The sequence below is a fragment of the Polypterus senegalus genome, chromosome 8, assembly GCF_016835505.1.
Source record: "Polypterus senegalus isolate Bchr_013 chromosome 8, ASM1683550v1, whole genome shotgun sequence".
NCBI lineage: Eukaryota > Metazoa > Chordata > Cladistia > Polypteriformes > Polypteridae > Polypterus > Polypterus senegalus.
This window is the reverse complement of record NC_053161.1, coordinates 74344867-74362730: the sequence shown is the minus strand read 5'-3', so window position 1 is coordinate 74362730 and position 17864 is coordinate 74344867. Positions and strand designations below refer to the sequence as shown.

The window sequence follows — 17864 nt, the reverse complement described above, 5'->3', positions numbered from 1 at the left end:
TATTCACCCTCTTTTAGTCTGTATTTTGAAGAAGGACCCATCTCTATTGGTTTTCAACATCTGGACACTGCATTTTTCCCCTGTTATTCTTAAAAACTGCTCAATATCTGTTAGGCTGAATGGTGATTATGAGTGAACAGCCTTTTTCAAGTCCAGCTACAAATTTACAGGTGGACAGAGATCTGGACTTGGCAATTCCAGGACATTAACACTTGTTTTTAACATATTAAAGGCAGTTTTGACTTTATGCTTGGGGTCATTGTCTTGCTGGAAGACTAGTCTTCTCTCAAGGTGTAGGTTTTTTGCAGACTGCATCAAATTTTCTCTGAAGATTTCCCTGTATTTTTCTGCAGTTATTTTACCTTCTAACCTCTGAAGTCTTCCAGAGCCTGCTGCAGAGAAGCATCCCCACAGTATGATGCTACCACCACCATACTTCACAGTGGTGATATTGTTGTTTTTGTATAATGTGCAGTGTTTGTCTTACTGTACACCAAATATGATGTTTAGTCTGGTGCCCTCAGTCTTTTTATACTATAATAAGGAACAACTCTTAGACCCATTTTCTGCATTTTACCACAAGCCCTATATATTTTAAATATGACATGTACTCATGTCTAAGACTTTTCTTCAAATTTTGGAACTGCAGTATATTATTGTGTTGTCATCCTCTCCTGTCTGGGGGAAAAACATCATTTTTTAATTGCATTTTATCATGAGAAATCTTTACCCTTGTTCCTAAGATGTGATTCAGCTTTTAAATCTTATCATTATCTCTTTCCCTGCCACTTGCCATTGTATCCTGACAGCAGGTAGGAACAGACTTTCAATGTGTGTAGTTGACTGAAACCTATTCTCAACATTCTGAGAAAGTGGTGTGCTGTGCTTACTGATGGGTGGATGGAATTCATTATCTGGTGTAACTCTTACTCTATCATTATTTTCTCTGGTGACTTGAATACCTGGGGATTCCATGACATCTCTTGATAGGAGCCCAGGACACACTATTATTGATTAACATTTTCTTTCCACTGTCTCTTTCATTTTGTCAGATTAAAAGAGCCCAGGTTATAGCCTTGCATCCATATTGTTCATTATTAGGGGGATAGCTAGTTTTTCTCTAGACTGATGCTAGGCTGTATGTGCATATAAACTGCTTTTAGTGATTTCTAAAATTTAAGGACTTTCACGCTCACTTTGAGTTTAACCTTGCCTCTTTCCTTCTGCTTAAAATTCTGAGCAAAATTAATTTATTATGATCCTTGTAGTCATTCACTGAAGATATATTACACTTGATTCTGAGAATCAGGGAAAACATATTCTTCAGTTTTCACAGTGGCAGCTCTTGATTTTAACTAGGTTTTCATATTGAAAATTTTGCATTGGCATTTTTGTTTAGTATTCATTTCTTTTAATATGGATATAAAATAATCCCTAGAAAAAAATAAACCTAATATATTAACAAAGTAGTCTGATAATTCTCAAAACAAAAATGGCCATCTGGAACTTTAAACTGTCCTGATCTTGGCCTATCTGTAATGCACAAATTGTTTTTTAATAAGATCCCTGTGTTTGGTTTCTGCAATTAAAAAAAAAAACAAAAAAAAACAGGGAAACTGACGTTCATTATTAACAGAATGTGTAGCATGAATATTTGAAGTCTTAACTGTCTTTTTGCCATTCAAAATGTCAAATGTGCATTTCCTTTTACATTTCTCACAGCAGGTTTATAAAGAAAGTAAGCACTTGGGTCAGGTGTACACAGTGAAGGGAGTCTTGACAGAATGTGGCAAGCTGTTCCTTATAGTCAAGAAAATAAATCCAGAAAGGGACAGTTGGTTTTAATGTTTTGGTGGTGTTCATGCTTTGTACACATGTCTTTGAGTCCAGTACAAGGGAGTGGGTATTCTTTTAATTTTACATTGTAGTTAGTTTGTCCTTTCTAATATTTAATTTGAATTTTAGGGCAGACCCTATCAAAGTGGGAATCAAAAACTGAATAAACATTCAGAAAGATCTGTGTAGAGAGATTTTGAATTGTTGGTAAAAATGTCATTTAGTAATCTTAGTTGAGATATCTGTTTGAGTTAAGTAGGTGATTTTAAATGTACAGTAGTGGCAGGTCATAATACTGATTTGTAAGCAAACACAGAATTACAGGAATAATGACAAAATAGGTTAATATAAATTGAATCAATTAGAATCAAGGCAATGCTTTAGTAATATCCGCCACAAAGAGCCTATTAGAAAGTAACGTCTCTTCAAGTAGTATTCTGAATGCTATCATCCATTTACTGATTCGAGTCACTGTACAATATAGCTCCAATTTGTCAGTTACAAATCTAACACATCACACAGGAAAATTAGGCAGTATGTACATTTAACTAGGTTTTCCTAACAAAACAGCCTTCCACAACTTTTGGAACTAAGAGACCTAAGATTTCTCCATCCTCTCCATGTCCTTTAAATTGTTACAAAATTTTAAACCAAATGCAGTTCTCTGTGGTGTTTTTGTCTGTTAAGGATATCATAAGAATGGTATTTGCTATGGTTTGCTTCAGGCATTAATTAGGTTAAAAAATGCTGGTGTGCTATAAACTGGGGTCCTAAAAGTGTTGTCATTGGTTAAGGCATCATCCTTTGGACTTGTGCAGCTTGAATATTCTTTAATCCCTTATACTGTATAATAAGGTTTTTTTGCCATTACTGCACCTAAATTAACTACTACTATTTATGTAATAAAGGAGCATCAAATGGCTGAAGAATAGCGAGTATAACACTTTTTAAAAGAAAGTATTTAATGTATATGATTAAAAACCTTTCTTTACACCAATATCAACCAAAATAAACAGAAAAAATATTTAGTGCTTTAGAAATTTCTCTCCAGTATATAACTAGGACATTTTATGATGCACAGCCCTGGAATCAATTTTCTTTGTGCCCCAATATGTCACCTTTCATTGTGGCAAGTTTAGATGTCATATCCCATAGCATTGTAAAGTTATACTGTTTTGCACAAGGTGTTGCCCTTTGTAAAGACGGTGTCCCTTATTGGAAACATTTAGGCTCTTGCACCTTAGAAATCTCTCAAAACAAGTACTGCAATAACAGTTACATTTTTTAAGAGAGAAAAAATGTGCATACACATACATTTTATACATCACTCTGAAGCAACACGTAAACAATATATAACTATGTATGTATTTATCCAAACCTTTACTTTCAAAATTATTCTTCATGACAGTCCTTGAAACAACTTGGTATACCACTAAAGACATAGCCTTACATTTTGCACAGTGTACAACTGCAATTGCAAAAAATTGGGATGCTGTATAAGATGTAAATAAAAACAGAATGCAATGATTTGCATATCTCACAAACCCATATTTGTTTCACAATGGAGCACAGAAAACATATCAAATGTTAAAAGTGAGAAGATGTACCATTTTAAGAAAAGAATACGCTCATTTTGAATACATCAATACATCCCAAAACAGTTGGGACAGGGCCATGTTGAAAACTGTGTAGCATCCTCTGTTCTTTTAAAAATAGTCAGTAAACGTCAGGGAAATGACGACCAGTTGCTGGACTTTTGGAAAAGGAATGCTGTCCCATTCTTGTCTGATATAGGATTCTAGCTACTCAACAGTTCTGGGTCTCCTTTGTCGTATTTTCGTTTCTTGTTTTCACTTGGTGAAAGGTCTGGACTGCAGGCATTCCAGTTCAGCAGCCGTACTCTTGTACTACAAAGCCATGCTTTTGTAATAGTATGCGGTTTGGCATTATCACGCTGAAATATGCAAGGCCTTCCCTGAAAAAGATGTTGTCTGGATGGGAGTATATGTTGCTCTAAAACCTGTATATCCCTTTCAGCATTGATGGTGCCTTTCCAGATGTGCAAGCTGCCAGTTCCATAGGTACTAATACACCCCCATACCATCCGAGGTGCAGGCTTTTGAAATGAGCAATGATAACAAGCCTGATGGTCCCTCTCCTCTTTAGTCCAGAGGACGCTGTTTCCACGGTTTCCAAAAAGAATTTCATATTTTGATTTGTCAGACCACAGAACAGTTTTCCACTTTGCCTCATTCCATTTTATATGAGCTTTGGCCCAGAGAAGACGGTGGCATTTCTGGGTCATGTTCACATATAGCTTCTTTTTTGCATGATAGAGCTTTAACCTTTTTTTGTGGATGCTAGGGCGAACTGTGTTCATAGACAATGATTCATGGAAGTGCTCCTGAGCCCATGCAGTGATTTCCATGACAGAATCAGACCTGTTTTTAATGCAATGCTGCCTGAGGGCCTGAAGATCACTGCCATCCAGTATTGATTTTCGGCCTTGTCCTTTACGTACAGAGATTTCTGCAGATTCTTGGAGTCTTTTGATAATATAATGTTATGCAGAGGACGAGATAGTCTTCGCAATTTTACATTGAGGGGCATTATTCTGAAATTGTTCCATGATTTGTAGACTCAGTTTTTTGCAGATCTTCTTTATCATCTGTACTTCTGAGAGACTCTGGCTCTCTGAGATGCTTTTTTATGCCCAATCATGTTGCCAATTAACCTAATTAGTTGTAAAATGTTCCTCCAGCTGTTTCTTTTTAGTATCACTTACTTTTACAGCCTTCTGTTGCCCTGTCGCAACCTTTATGAGACATGCCATGAAAAAATTTTCATGAAATAGTAAAACACACATTTCTATGTTCTATTGTGAATAAAATATGGGTTCATGAGATTTTCAAATTATTGCATTCTGTTTTTATTTACATTTTAGTCAATGTTCCAACTTTTTTGGAATTGTTTTTTTTTCTGCAATCCACCCAACTTCTACTGCCTTCTGCTGCAGTTGCTCCACAAATGTTTATTTATTATTTTTTGTTGTTGTTGCTTTTTCCTTGCATTTCATGTCTGGAATAAACTAAGTACATACATACATACATACATTTTCCTACCAACTTCTTCCAGTGCTGGGTTAAGGGAATGGGGCCAATACCTTTGCAGCCAGCTAGTATTGCAGACACATACACTTGACCCAGTGTTTTTCAGCCACATTTAAATCGCAGGAGACCATTACCAGGTTGCAGGTGTATGAGACTTGTTTTTCCCTGCAGTGCCACCAAAAGGGTTGACCCAGAATTTTGTAATCGCTCTCATTTCTCCCTTCCTGGTGGTTGGTGGTGTTGATAATGTTAGTGGGGAAACCAGGGGTGAAGTGAGCATGATTAGAAACTGCACGGTACTATCTATCCCTTTGGTGGAGTGTGACAGAGGAATTATAAAAAAGTGAAAAAAGTTACTAGCGGAAACTTTTTTTTTTGTTCCACTGTGACATGAGGTGCCATGATACAGTCAGACTCGATTGGGGTCAGTCTTTGCGTGAAAGTTTACAAAGCACAAGTACAACATAATAATTACTCATCAATATGCTAAGAAACATTGCCTCTACTCTTAAGTTGAAATTGAAAGAGCACTGCTCAGAAAACTGACATAGGGAGAACATGCCTCTGAGTATGGTAATTGAACACATTACTTTTGAACTGTAAAACTGCATACCACAAAGCTTCAGAGCCATACTAAACAGTATTTACAAATCAAGCATGACCTCGAGTCCATCAAACATGTCGTTCTCAATAAAGGCAAAACTTTTTTTTTTTGTTCTTTATTTCGCCTTATACAATTTCTCGTATTAGGAATTTGTTAGTTTTCGCATACCCCTTGAGGTCAGAGCGCAGGGTCAGCCATTGTACAGCGCCCCAGAGCAATTGAAGGTTAAGGGCCTTGCTCAAGGGCCCAGCAGAGTAGGATCTCTTTTGGCAGTGACAGGAATTCGAACCGGCAACCTTCAGGATACCAGTGCAGATCCTTAGCCTCAGAGCCACCACTCCACCCCAACTTTGCTCAGAATCTGACTCCAGCTTTGTGAGTAATGATGTGTACAGATGAGCAGTTACTTGCATAATAAATTTGCTTCTGTTTCTGCGCAGCTGTGTAGTACAAGTGACCAATCATAGACAACTGTGCCTCATTTTAATTCTCTAAACCTTAGATATCCAAAGGTAATAAGCCTTTTATTGAATGTGGCTTGTAGTAGGTGGGATATTTGATAAAACAGACTAACTCAGGTCTCACACACTCACTGCTCGCCTTCCAGGTGTATATATGTAGATTGCATATTTAAATAATAAAAGAAAGCAGAGAACATGGAAACTTTGGATTTATTTAAAAGAAGACATGCTGAAGTATATAAAATACTTGATTGCTTTTGATTAACTTGTGAGTTTATTGCAGCGTATGCAAACAACTCTGGGTGGTTAAGATAAATTTATTTGTTACAATCTTTAACAACTACTTCTATTATTTCTACTACTTCTACTTCAGAAAGCCTTAGTGGAACCAAAAGAATGAAGGGATGAATCTGTGCAGTTGTGTACATAGGGCTGCTGAAATTTTTTGTAGAAAAAGCATAGCATGTCTCAGCAACCTTTAATCATTAAAAAGGGATACCTTGCTAACAAAAGATCAAATTTATATTTACTGCACTTGAATTTCTAATATGATTTTGAAATTTCTAGCTTTTAATGTAACTTGTTTTTTTCAAATTATAGTACGTTTCCTAGCTCTTTTTCCCTATAAAAAATACAATGTTCTCTGTGAGGGGGGCTAGGTACAGTGTTCATCTTTTCCTTTTATGTGTGTGTTTCTTCATCTGTTCATAACTGATTTGTATGTGTACTGTGCAGCAAGATGAAAAAAGAAAAAATTGGATTGTGCATGATATATTTAGTGCATTTAGCATATCATAGTGGAACTATAGCACCACCGTAGCATAGTTCATACAATTGTTACCTAACAAAACATTGAATGATGAATATGTGTGCAGAGAATGCTAGACATGGAGGTAATAGATGTGAAATATGCATAACTAGAGTAGACAACAGCAAATTACCAGATATTTCAGTGCATAATATTCTCGGTAATGGTCAGACGTTAAGAGAAAGTAGTCTGAAAAATAGAAGGTCTACATCCTTCTCCAAATGAAATGATTCTTTATGATGACCTACATACACCTTGTAAGTTATACATTTGGGCTTCTGCCCATTGCCTCAAACACACTTTTCAATGCAGACCTGAATCAGACCAACAGATTAGAAATAGGCGAAAAAGAAGTCCAAAAAAAGATTAATGAACAGGCAAAGTTATGAATGTAAAGTATCTATGAGGTGAAATGCACAAACAGACTGTAAGAGAAACCCAAGTCAAAGTTCTGCACACAGATGATGCATGTCGCTACTTACATGCATCAGAAGATGGCATCGCAAAAGAAGCCATAATTTATGACATCTACAGAACATCTGATATCTTAAACATAAACCGGAAAAAGGGATGCAGACTGACAACGTTTTTATGAGTTATGTATTCATTAAGTAAATGTTATGTATAATGCATTAATTTCTACTAATGATTGAGCCTTCAAGGCCATCTCCAACCAAGTGCAGAAATGTGTTTTCTTTTGTACCTTTGATGGAGATTGTGACCTGAAATCATTCTGCATTTGGAGTATAACATAAATGCAACTTGACTCAATGGTGGAATAGAAGCAACAGTTCTACCATCTGCTTCGAGCCATAATTTTTTTTTGTTTATTGTGGGTCACTGCATAGTATACAAATATTCTAAAATGCCTGCCTCCCTTCCATAACCCTTTGCTTATCCTTGTGTATGCCCTCACCTCTCCCACAACTACTGATATGAGTGGCAAAACGAGCTGTCCATCTTCAAAGAGAGCTTGTCACAGTATGGCACAGAAAGACTGCTGCCATGACTACAGGCCAAGAGCAATTGGATTGTTTTTGCATGGAAACAGTTTTATTCATTCCTTAAACTGTGCCGTGCAGCCTTTGCAGACTTTTTAGGAATTAGAGTAGAAGGATATACAGGTTGTCTGGTCGTAGTGTTATATTTAATAGTTGCCAATGGAGCATTCATATTGTGCACAGTTGGGTCTACTTAAGAAATATGTGTAATCTGCTGCAAAATGTGCCTTCTTTGAACTTTGGAAGTAATACCTAAATCTCTTTGTGTTAGCATTTGTTGTAGTCATGTTAAGCTAGGCGCAACAGCTGTAGTTCAGGAGATATTTCCTATATTGTTATAATACTATTTTAAACTCTGTGATACTGTTTCGTTATAGTGGAAGAAGATTAACATGAAAATCCCTCAATGCCACTTTTTTTGTAACTCACTTCAAGGCTTATGAGGTCTAGCCAGCATATGTCCCTGCAGCAGTGGCTGGAAGGTGGAATCTAACTATACACTTGGTACCAGTCTAATGCAGCACACAATCACATGTGCATCCACATTCATTCACTTACTCACACTCGGGGTTGCTGTATGAAAGGATCATGCAGGAGTTTTAGAATAATTTATTTTCATGACTAAGAATATTTGGACAGCATATTCTGTAAAGTATTGTATTATCATGTAGTGGTGAGAAGATGTGCTACTGCTTAACTGGTAGTAGTAAACATTTTATCCACATGTTAAAAAAAAATAAATTGCTGGTTTCACACTGAGGGGTGGCACGTGGCGCAATTAGCACTCCTGCTTCACAACACAAGAGAGAGAGAGCTTTTTAAATTAAAAAAAATACATAAATAGGTATATACGTAAGTCAATAAATAAATATACACACATATTTAGTTAGGTCTGAGCATACACGGATGATTATAAAGCAAGAACATTAAAAAGAAAGAAAAGTTCTGATTTGGCAGTCCCAGTCCCAGTGAGATTTTATACAGACAAATTGCTGTTGGTATAAAGGAGCCCAGTAGTGTTTCTTCGCATACATCTGCTGAATAATTGATTGGCTTAAAGTTCTCAGTGTTAGTGTGTCAGAGTGTGTGTTAATGTGCAGCATTGTTCATATGGCACTCAGTTTAGTTTTAATTCCCTCATTTGCTTCTACCCCCAGGGGGTCTAGAATGTATCTCATAACTGAGCTTGCCCTTTTAATTAGCTTTTTGATTTGGTGGGCCTCTCCTGTAGTAATGTTACCAGCCTAGCACTTCACAGCGTAGAACATCACTCTGACCATCACAAATTTATAGAAGATATGAAGGATGTCATTTCCCACATTAAAGGGTCACAGATTCCTAATGAAAAGGGCATGCTCTGCCCCTTCCTATATAATTCTTCTGTGTTCCGAGACCAGTTCAACCTGTCATTGATGTAAACCCCCATGTACTTGTAGGAATGGACCACGTCTACATCCATTCCTTACATAGTGACCAGACACAGAGGCTATTTGGTGCAGCAAAAGTCAAGAGCCAGTTCCTTTGTATTATTGATGTTAAGATGCAGACATATTTCTTTGCATCAAGAAACAAACTTTTCTATCGGACTCCTGCACTGTCTTATCCCCCTTTATCAATACAGTTTGATTAATAGCTTAGATTAGTTAAAGATTCTAAGACTTGTGTGCATATGTAGGCCCTGCAGAGATCTGGTCACCTTACTGATGGCTGAGTCCAACCTTGATCCCAGAAGGCAGAATAGGCACCATCTTCACAAAATACTGAACTGCATAAGTGCGTTACAAAATCACTGAGTTGTGGCACATTGTATGAAAAGTTTTAAAAACAAATAAAACTGTATTTGTGTCAGAAAAATAGTTTGAAAATGTTGCTAAAAAATTATCCTTGAAAAAGATCATAAGCATGAAGTTCTTCTGTTTAATTTGTGCTAAACAGGTAAGCAATCTTCAAGTGCTATCACTCTGCCCTTATAGCCCCCAACCAATCAGCTGTGATGGCAAGTTGTAATTTCTCTGGCTGCTTATTTTCACGCAGTTTCAGATCTACTGGCCTCATTGAGAGCCTGTTTTCATCTTCCACATTAATATTCATGTCACCAACTTTATGACGGTGTTAGCTCTTCTGTTAGCAAACATTATTTATACTTCAGGACTAACTTCTCCCTTATGAAATAATTTTGTTCTCTTATTTTCAGTACTGCTCTCTGCCAGGAGGGGGCATATCAACATGCACACCTCATGCTGTTACGGGGTATATGTTTCTATTTGTTTACTGCCTAGAAAACAGGAAGGTTTTTGCTAGCCAAGTGGGCTCATCAACTGAATTTAATACTAGAAGTAAGATGTAGGGTTTTAGGTTTTCTGTTCAGTGTAGCAATAACAGGTTTGGTGACACAGGGCGAAAGCATCTTTTATTTTGCTTAGCTAATAATCTCTGGATAAATACCAGTTGGGCAATCTGGTGAGCAGTACTTCTTCCTCAATGATCCCCTGATCTGGGTTCCACCACCAGCCTGCTCACAGTGTATGTGTGGAGTTTGCACATTCATCCCTTGTCTTCTCTGGGTAGTTATGAGACAGTGTGTTCTGTGTTCAACGTCCAGAGTTGGTTCCTTGGTTCCTGTCTTGCACATGATTAAGATTGAGTAAAAAGAAATGAATGAATAACCTACACATTGCTGTCTTTTGTCACTTTTTCTAAAAAATGTTGGGCCTTTTTCTTACATTAAGAATTTTGTTAGGTTGATATGTAAAATAATTTGTACGTACACTACATTTTTAAAAACGACAATTTGCTTGTCCCTGCAGTATCAGAGATAAAGTGGGAATTGAACTTCAGTGAAATGCACTGCCATTCCAGCAGTGACTTCAATTCATTCACCCACATTTATATATAACTAGCAAAATACCCGCTTCGCAGCGGAGAAGTAGTGTGTTAAAGAAGTTATGAAAAAGAAAAGGAAACATTTTAAAAATAACATAACATGATTGTCAATGTAATTGTTTTGTCACTGTTATGAGTGTTGCTATCATATATATATATATATATATATATATATATATATATACGCACACACACATATATACACATATCAACATATATACACACATACATACATACATACACACACACATCTACATATATACATACATACATACAGATAAATATACATATATACACACATACACACACACACATATATATATATATATATATATATATATATATATATATACACACACACAAACCGGATTCCAAAAAAGTTGGGACACTATACAAAACGTGAATAAAAACTGAATGCAATGATGTGGAGGTGCCAACTTCTAATATTTTATTCAGAATAGAACATAAATCACGGAACAAAAGTTTAAACTGAGTAAATGTATCATTTTAAAGGAAAAATATGTTGATTCAAAATTTCACGGTGTCAACAAATCCTAAAAAAGTTGGGACAAGTAGCAATAAGAGACTGGAAAAAATAAATTCGAGCATAATGAAGAGCTGGAAGACCAATAAACACTAATTAGGTCAATTGGCAACATGGGATTTGTTGACACCGTGAAATTTTGAATCAACATATTTTTCCTTTAAAATGATACATTTACTCGGATTAAACATTTGATCTGTCATCTACGTTCTATTACAAATAAAATATTGACATTTGCCATCTCCACATCATTGCATTCAGTTTTTATTCACAATTTGTTTAGTGTCCCAATTTTTTTGGAATCCGGTTTGTATATACACAGACACATATATACATATATATACAGATCTACATATATACACATACATATATATATATATACATACATATCCATATATATATACACATATATATACAGTACATATCTACATATATATAAACATACATACATACATATATACTGTATATAGCAAAATCCCACACTTCGCAGCGACGAAGAACTGCTTTTTCAATTTTTATTAAGAAGAAAAGATGGGCGGCATGGTGGCGCAGTGGTAGCGCTGCTGCCTCGCAGTTAGGAGACCCGGGTTCACTTCCCGGGTCCTCCCTGCGTGGAGTTTGCATGTTCTCCCCGTGTCTGCGTGGGTTTCCTCCGGGCGCTCCGGTTTCCTCCGACTATCCAAAGACATACAGGTTAGGTGGATTGGTGATTCTAAATTGGCCCTAGTGTGTGCTTGGTGTGTTTGTGTGTGTCCTGCGGTGGGTTGGCACCCTGCCCAGGATTGGTTCCTGCCTTGTGCCCTGTGTTGACTGGGATTGGCTCCAGCAGACCCCCCGTGACCCTATTCGGATTCAGCGGGTTAGAAAATGGATGGATGGATTAAGAAGAAAAGAAAACCTTTTTAAACTGAGGGAAAATATACCAATAACTATCTGTTAAAGATCTCTTTGTATACCACATTGTCAGTTCAGCAGTCCGGTTGTAATATGACCAAGCTGTGCACTGAGATTACTTTTGAGAATGCAACGTATAGTTTTGTCCAGGAGGAAAGCAATGTTGCCTCAAATCAATGGCAACCTTTTGTAGGGTCTGTCCCTGAGACTTATTAATTGTCATCGCGAAGCAGAGCCTTGAAAAAATTTGAAGCATTTCAATTGAAATGGGAGATCAGAGGGTATAACGGTGATGCCAGGAATACATTCAGAGTGTGGCGCTCTGCTGTTTTTTTGTGTAGCTGCCTTCACACAGCTTCTCCACTGCTTTATAAACGAACGCCATATAAGGCCATCGTTTCTCCTTGCTTCGCGGTTCTGTACTGTTTTATGGTTCGTTTATTACGATTCTTATAGTTATTGTGTAGCTATTCAAGACTTACTTTACTGTTCAGGTACCCGTTTCCTTTATTTAATCCGCGGCTTGTATGTTATTTTTTGTTCGTTTATTACGATTATAGATATTTATTGATTCCCTTCTTTAGCTGACTGCCTGCTCATATAAGACGCTCCGCTGGTTTTTTATGAAACAGCCTTTACACAGCTTCTCCGCTGTTTTATAAACGAACGACATATAAAGCCATCACCTTGGCAATTGTGTAATTCATTTTTTAAACAGGTTTGATGCATGGAAGTGATGACTTGTACTGCGTTCAGTCAGTTCACGTGAGCTGCTCTCTTGTGTGATGTTGCGATGTCCACGGCTTTATTTAATGTTAGCTAAGACCCGGCACTTAAAAGTTTCTGGCTGCACTCCTGTTATAATATGACGAAGCTGCGCAAGCTCACTCTTGAGAATGCAACTTATAGTTGTCCAGGAGAAAAGCAATCTTGCCTGAAATCAATGGCATCGTTTTGTAGGGTCTGTCCCTGAGACGTATTACTTGTCATCGCGCAGCAGAGCCTTACTAGAAATTGGAGGCATCTGAATTGAAATGGGAGATCAGAGGGTATAAAGGTGATGCAAGGAATACATTGAGTGTTTAGAAACTCTAGAGACAGCGTGTGTATTAACTTGTGGATTTTTCTGTGTGTATTTGGTGGCAGCGTGACAAAGTTGCTTTCGCAAGACTGCGTTAGCTGTGGAGCTCAACTCGGAGCATATTCTTTTCCTACCTTGTCAATTGTGTAACGCGTGTTTTGAACAGGTTTGATGAATGGAAGTGATCACTCGTACTGCGTTCAATCAGTTCATGGGAGCTGCTCTCTTGTGTGACGTTGAGATGTCCACGGCTTTATTTAATGTTAGCTAAGACCCGGCACTTAAAAGTTTCTCGCTACAGCAATTTTAACTCCGTTACAAAGTGATCCAAAGTCTAATTTATACCTCGTGTCTTCTCATTAAACTTGTATCTCGCGAATAAAGTATTCTGCGTTTTTCTTCAGCACTCTTTGGGAGTTCTTCCTTCTTTTCCACGTACTTCGGTCACAGTCAGTTCACGTGATTACGTGGGAGGCGTAATGATGTCACACGCAGCTCCGCCCCCCCATGGCCATCGAGCTAACGTCCATTACAGTATATAGAGAAAAATAGGTTCCAGTTATGACCATTACGCATAGAATTTCGAAATGAAACCTGCCCAACTTTTGTAAGTAAGCTGCAAGGAATGAACCTGCCAAATTTCAGCCTTCTACCTACACGGGAAGTTGGAGAATTAGTGATGAGTCAGTGAGTGAGTCAGTGAGGGCTTTGCCTTTTATTAGTATAGATGTACCAATACAGAGTTGCCAGTCAGCATAATATATGCACATATTTGGGGTATCAGAAACTTGCATAACTGACGAAAATCCACATAGACACATGGTGCTCAGGCATCAGATCCCACAGACACTGACAGTAGCAGTAAGGCATCATCAGCACTAAACACTGTCCCACAGCCAGTTCATGCCGAGTTGTTTTATATAATTTAGATTTAAGTTCAGCTTGAATGCATTGTTGTCATGTAAATATGTAAACCCTTTGCAGAATGTAGTCACTAAATATGCCTTTCAATCCCAGCTGTTTCTAAGACTGTACTGTATAACATTTAGCTCTGAGCAGACTTTCCAGTAGACAGGCTTATAGAACTGTGACCATGACACTTATTTTGCATTGTTTTTGGTTTGCGCTTATGTAGTGCATATTTTTTGGCATTAAACACAGAAGACTTTCAAAGGTTTCAGAATATTTTTCTGTTTGAACAGTTCCACTTCCTGAAAGAATGCACAAAAAGTCTCAGTGGTTAGCCAGTTCATTCTGTCTGGCGCTGTCAACTCTGCTAAATTCACTCAATGCAGTATTTTGGAATTGTTTCAATAGACCCCCTTGTTTATTATTAGTCTGGAATGCTGAGTGTAGGAATGGGCATCAACTAGTCTGTAGGTCTTCTATAAACAAACAACTTTGTCCAGCCTTCAAAGTCTTGTTTTTCCCCTAACATCCCAGCAGTTTTGATAAGAATGCTAGTATAAACATGTGTCTCATTGGCAAAGAATACCGTTAAATAACAAGAGGTTTTTAAACCTTCAGTTCTTTGTTTTCACTTTTTGGAATGGGTTAGCACATCTTTTGACCAATGAGGACTAAAATTCAGCCTTGGATTGAGGATGACCTGGACCACCAAAAAAGGAGTAAGTAGATGATTTACTAGCAGACATTTTGGCTACGATTAGGTACCAATCTTTTGATTAAAATGACAGAATGCTTATCTTCTGTGTCTGCAGTTTTTGTTTAGTTTCCTGGTGCAATTCAGAGAGTTTAAACATCAGCCAGCAGTAGGACCTTCCTGAATGCACATGCACCCTCAAAGCAATGCTGCATTTTTAAAATATTAAGGCTTGTAGTGTAGTGCACTTTGATACCACATAAAGTTTTATTTAAATAAACAATGAGAAGGTTAAAATACTGGGACAATGAGGTAACAACGTATTTTTCTTATATATTTATAAAATATGTTTTCAAGGTAAAACAATGAATAGGAGAATAAAGTACAGAATGTCAGCTTTTATTTCTGGGCAATATTTTACATCTAAAAATATCAGTAGTGTTTATTGGTAGTAGTGTAATAAGCAACAAATGACGAGTGTTAATAAAAAGGCCACAAAACACAGTATAACTTTAGATAATGTGTCCCTAATTACACTGTAATTACCTGTATAATTAAAGAGTAACTAGATGTTATTACCATGTACTTTCTGTGTAACACATGCACTCAGTTGTAATTGTTATTCTATAATTTATTTACATACATATTTATATAAATTTTGGAATACCAATTACAATTGAGTATTTAATTAATTATAGAATTACACTGTATTACACAGTAAATACAAGGTAATAACACCTAAGTACTCTGTAATTATACAGGTAATTACATGGTAAGTACAGTGTATTTGGAACACCTGATCTAAAGTGATACCCAAACGAGCACATCAGTTTCCATTGCAGTCAGCTGTAAACAGGAAGAAAAGGCTACAAGGGCCATGTGGTCATCCAAACATGAGACTTACAAACCATTTTTCTGCTGTGACACACAGAAAGCCAAAATTTGGTGTAAACATCATGAATTGATGAATCCATCCCACCTTGTGTCAGCAGTGCAATGCTGGTAATTGCTGATGTAATGCTGTAGAGAACAGGGCCTTTAATACCAAATGAACAGCATAATAATACTATGATGTACCCCTAAGCGTTGTTGCTAAACATCATAATAATACTATGATGTACCCCTAAGCATTGTTGCTAACTGTATGCATCCTCATATTGGTCAGAGTCTACTGTTTTTATTTTTAAATGGATACATCCAACAGGATAATGCAACATTCAATGAAGTATAGAGCATTTCAGACTTGTTTCAAGGACATGACAGTGACTTCAGTTTACTTTAGCCCCTTGCACAGCCTCCGAATCTCAGTCCAATACAGATGCTTTGCGAAGTTTCACAGTATAGACCAAATTCCATGAAGAATGTTTCCAGCACCCTTTTGAATCCATACCTCAAGAACTCGGGCTATTCTGGAAACAAAATGGTAGAATGAGAAACCATCCAATCCCATGAAGACATGACTAGCTTGGGCAAGGATGCTTTATTAGTAAAATATATCACTGTTTGTGTTACCATTAAACATTACAATTTCCCTCCAAAAGGCTCCAAAATAAATTGCCTCTTCCATAAATTGTTTCCTGGTTGTTCATACAATTCACTTTTTGTCTTACTAGTTGATAGTTTTTTAAAAATAAATCTTGTTTGTTTTAATTTAAACTAAGATAATGGTGTAATGCCTCAATCAAAATAAACTGAAGTTGATTAATTGGCCTGCGGTGGGTTGGCACCCTGCCCGGGATTGATTCCTGCCTTGTGCCCTGTGTTGGCTGGGATTGGCTCCAGCAGACCCCCGTGACCCTGTGTTCAGATTCAGCAGGTTGGAAAATGGATGGATGGATGATTATTTGGCCTGAGACAAAGAGTACAGATACAAGCAGAATGCACCACATTGGTTGAGATGAACAGTGGAGTCCCTTCTGTTCTGTTCTTGGACGGTTACATTTTCTAATTTGTATTCATAATTTGTACACAGAAATAATTATATAATGCAAATATGTCACTAAGGTCAGAGCAGCAGCAAATACAATTGGAAAAGACTTGGACATTCTTTAATTCTGAGTGAACACTTGGAAAATACAGTTTAATGTAGAGAAGAACAAAGTGCCACATATAGGCAAGAAGAACTTTAATTATAATTACAAGATGAGCATCACTGACCTATAGGAAGCAGTCTTTTTAGAAGGGACTTAGCTTTGTGCAGATGCAACACTGTCATCATCTAAGCAATGTGAAGAAACAAGTAAATAGGAAAATCAAGTGTTAGATGTTAGATGAAATTACAAAAATTATTGAATGTAAACCACAGAATGTTATACACAAACTGTATGATGTGCTAGTGAAACCATGTTAAGAGGATTAGCAAGACATGGAGTTGAAGCAGAATCATTGACAAATAAAAATAATGTACTGTAATTTGGATAAAATATTCGAATATTTTATCTATTCACTATCTAAACAAGCTTGACGGACTGAGCAATCTAATTTCATTGGTCAAACCTTTTGGTCATACACAGAACTTGCTGGAAGCCTTAAAGTCAAAGCTTGAGTCAATAAAACACCAAGGAGTGTGGGAAGAAATTGTAAGGAATGGCACATTGCTGGCAAATCCATTAGAAAAGAGAAAGAGGGGCACTTGGATTGCCAGTGTGGGAAGGTGGAAATCTCTGGTCATCTGGGCACCAATTCAAAACCCTCAGTCAACAATAGGATTAATAACCCGTTGTTATCTTCTGTTTTTCTTCCTGTCATACAATTTATTCAGTGACATAGACATTGGTTGCAAGACAGGACTGGAAGCTAGCCCTTCACAAGGCACCTGTGATCACTCACAGGATGAGTGTAGTGGTAATAGTCATGGGTAGTATTAGCATAGATCTACTAACTAACTCCATAAGCATTTCTTTGTGGTGTGGTAAGTACCCAGAGAAAACCCATTCAGATTTGAAGAAGACATTCACAATTCCACAGTGGCAAAAAGCAGCCTGGAATTTGAACCATGATGATAAACATTAAATATCTTTAGGACCTCCTTACATGTAA

General features: G+C 37.1%; 1 protein-coding gene across 3 annotated transcripts in view; it reads left to right on the top strand.

Annotated features, from left to right (window-relative positions):
- Positions 1 to 17864, top strand: part of usp6nl (USP6 N-terminal like) — a 270213-nt gene that overhangs the window by 121209 nt on the left and 131140 nt on the right. Inside the window, exon 1 of one of the 3 annotated variants that reach the window (XM_039761302.1) lies at positions 14694 to 14850. The exons of the other annotated variants lie outside the window; for them this stretch is intronic. Coding sequence (XP_039617236.1) covers positions 14796 to 14850 — 55 coding nt within the window. The 5' untranslated portion in view covers positions 14694 to 14795. Of the gene's footprint in view, positions 1 to 14693; positions 14851 to 17864 lie in introns of those variants that run through there. 3 annotated transcript variants of the gene reach the window in all.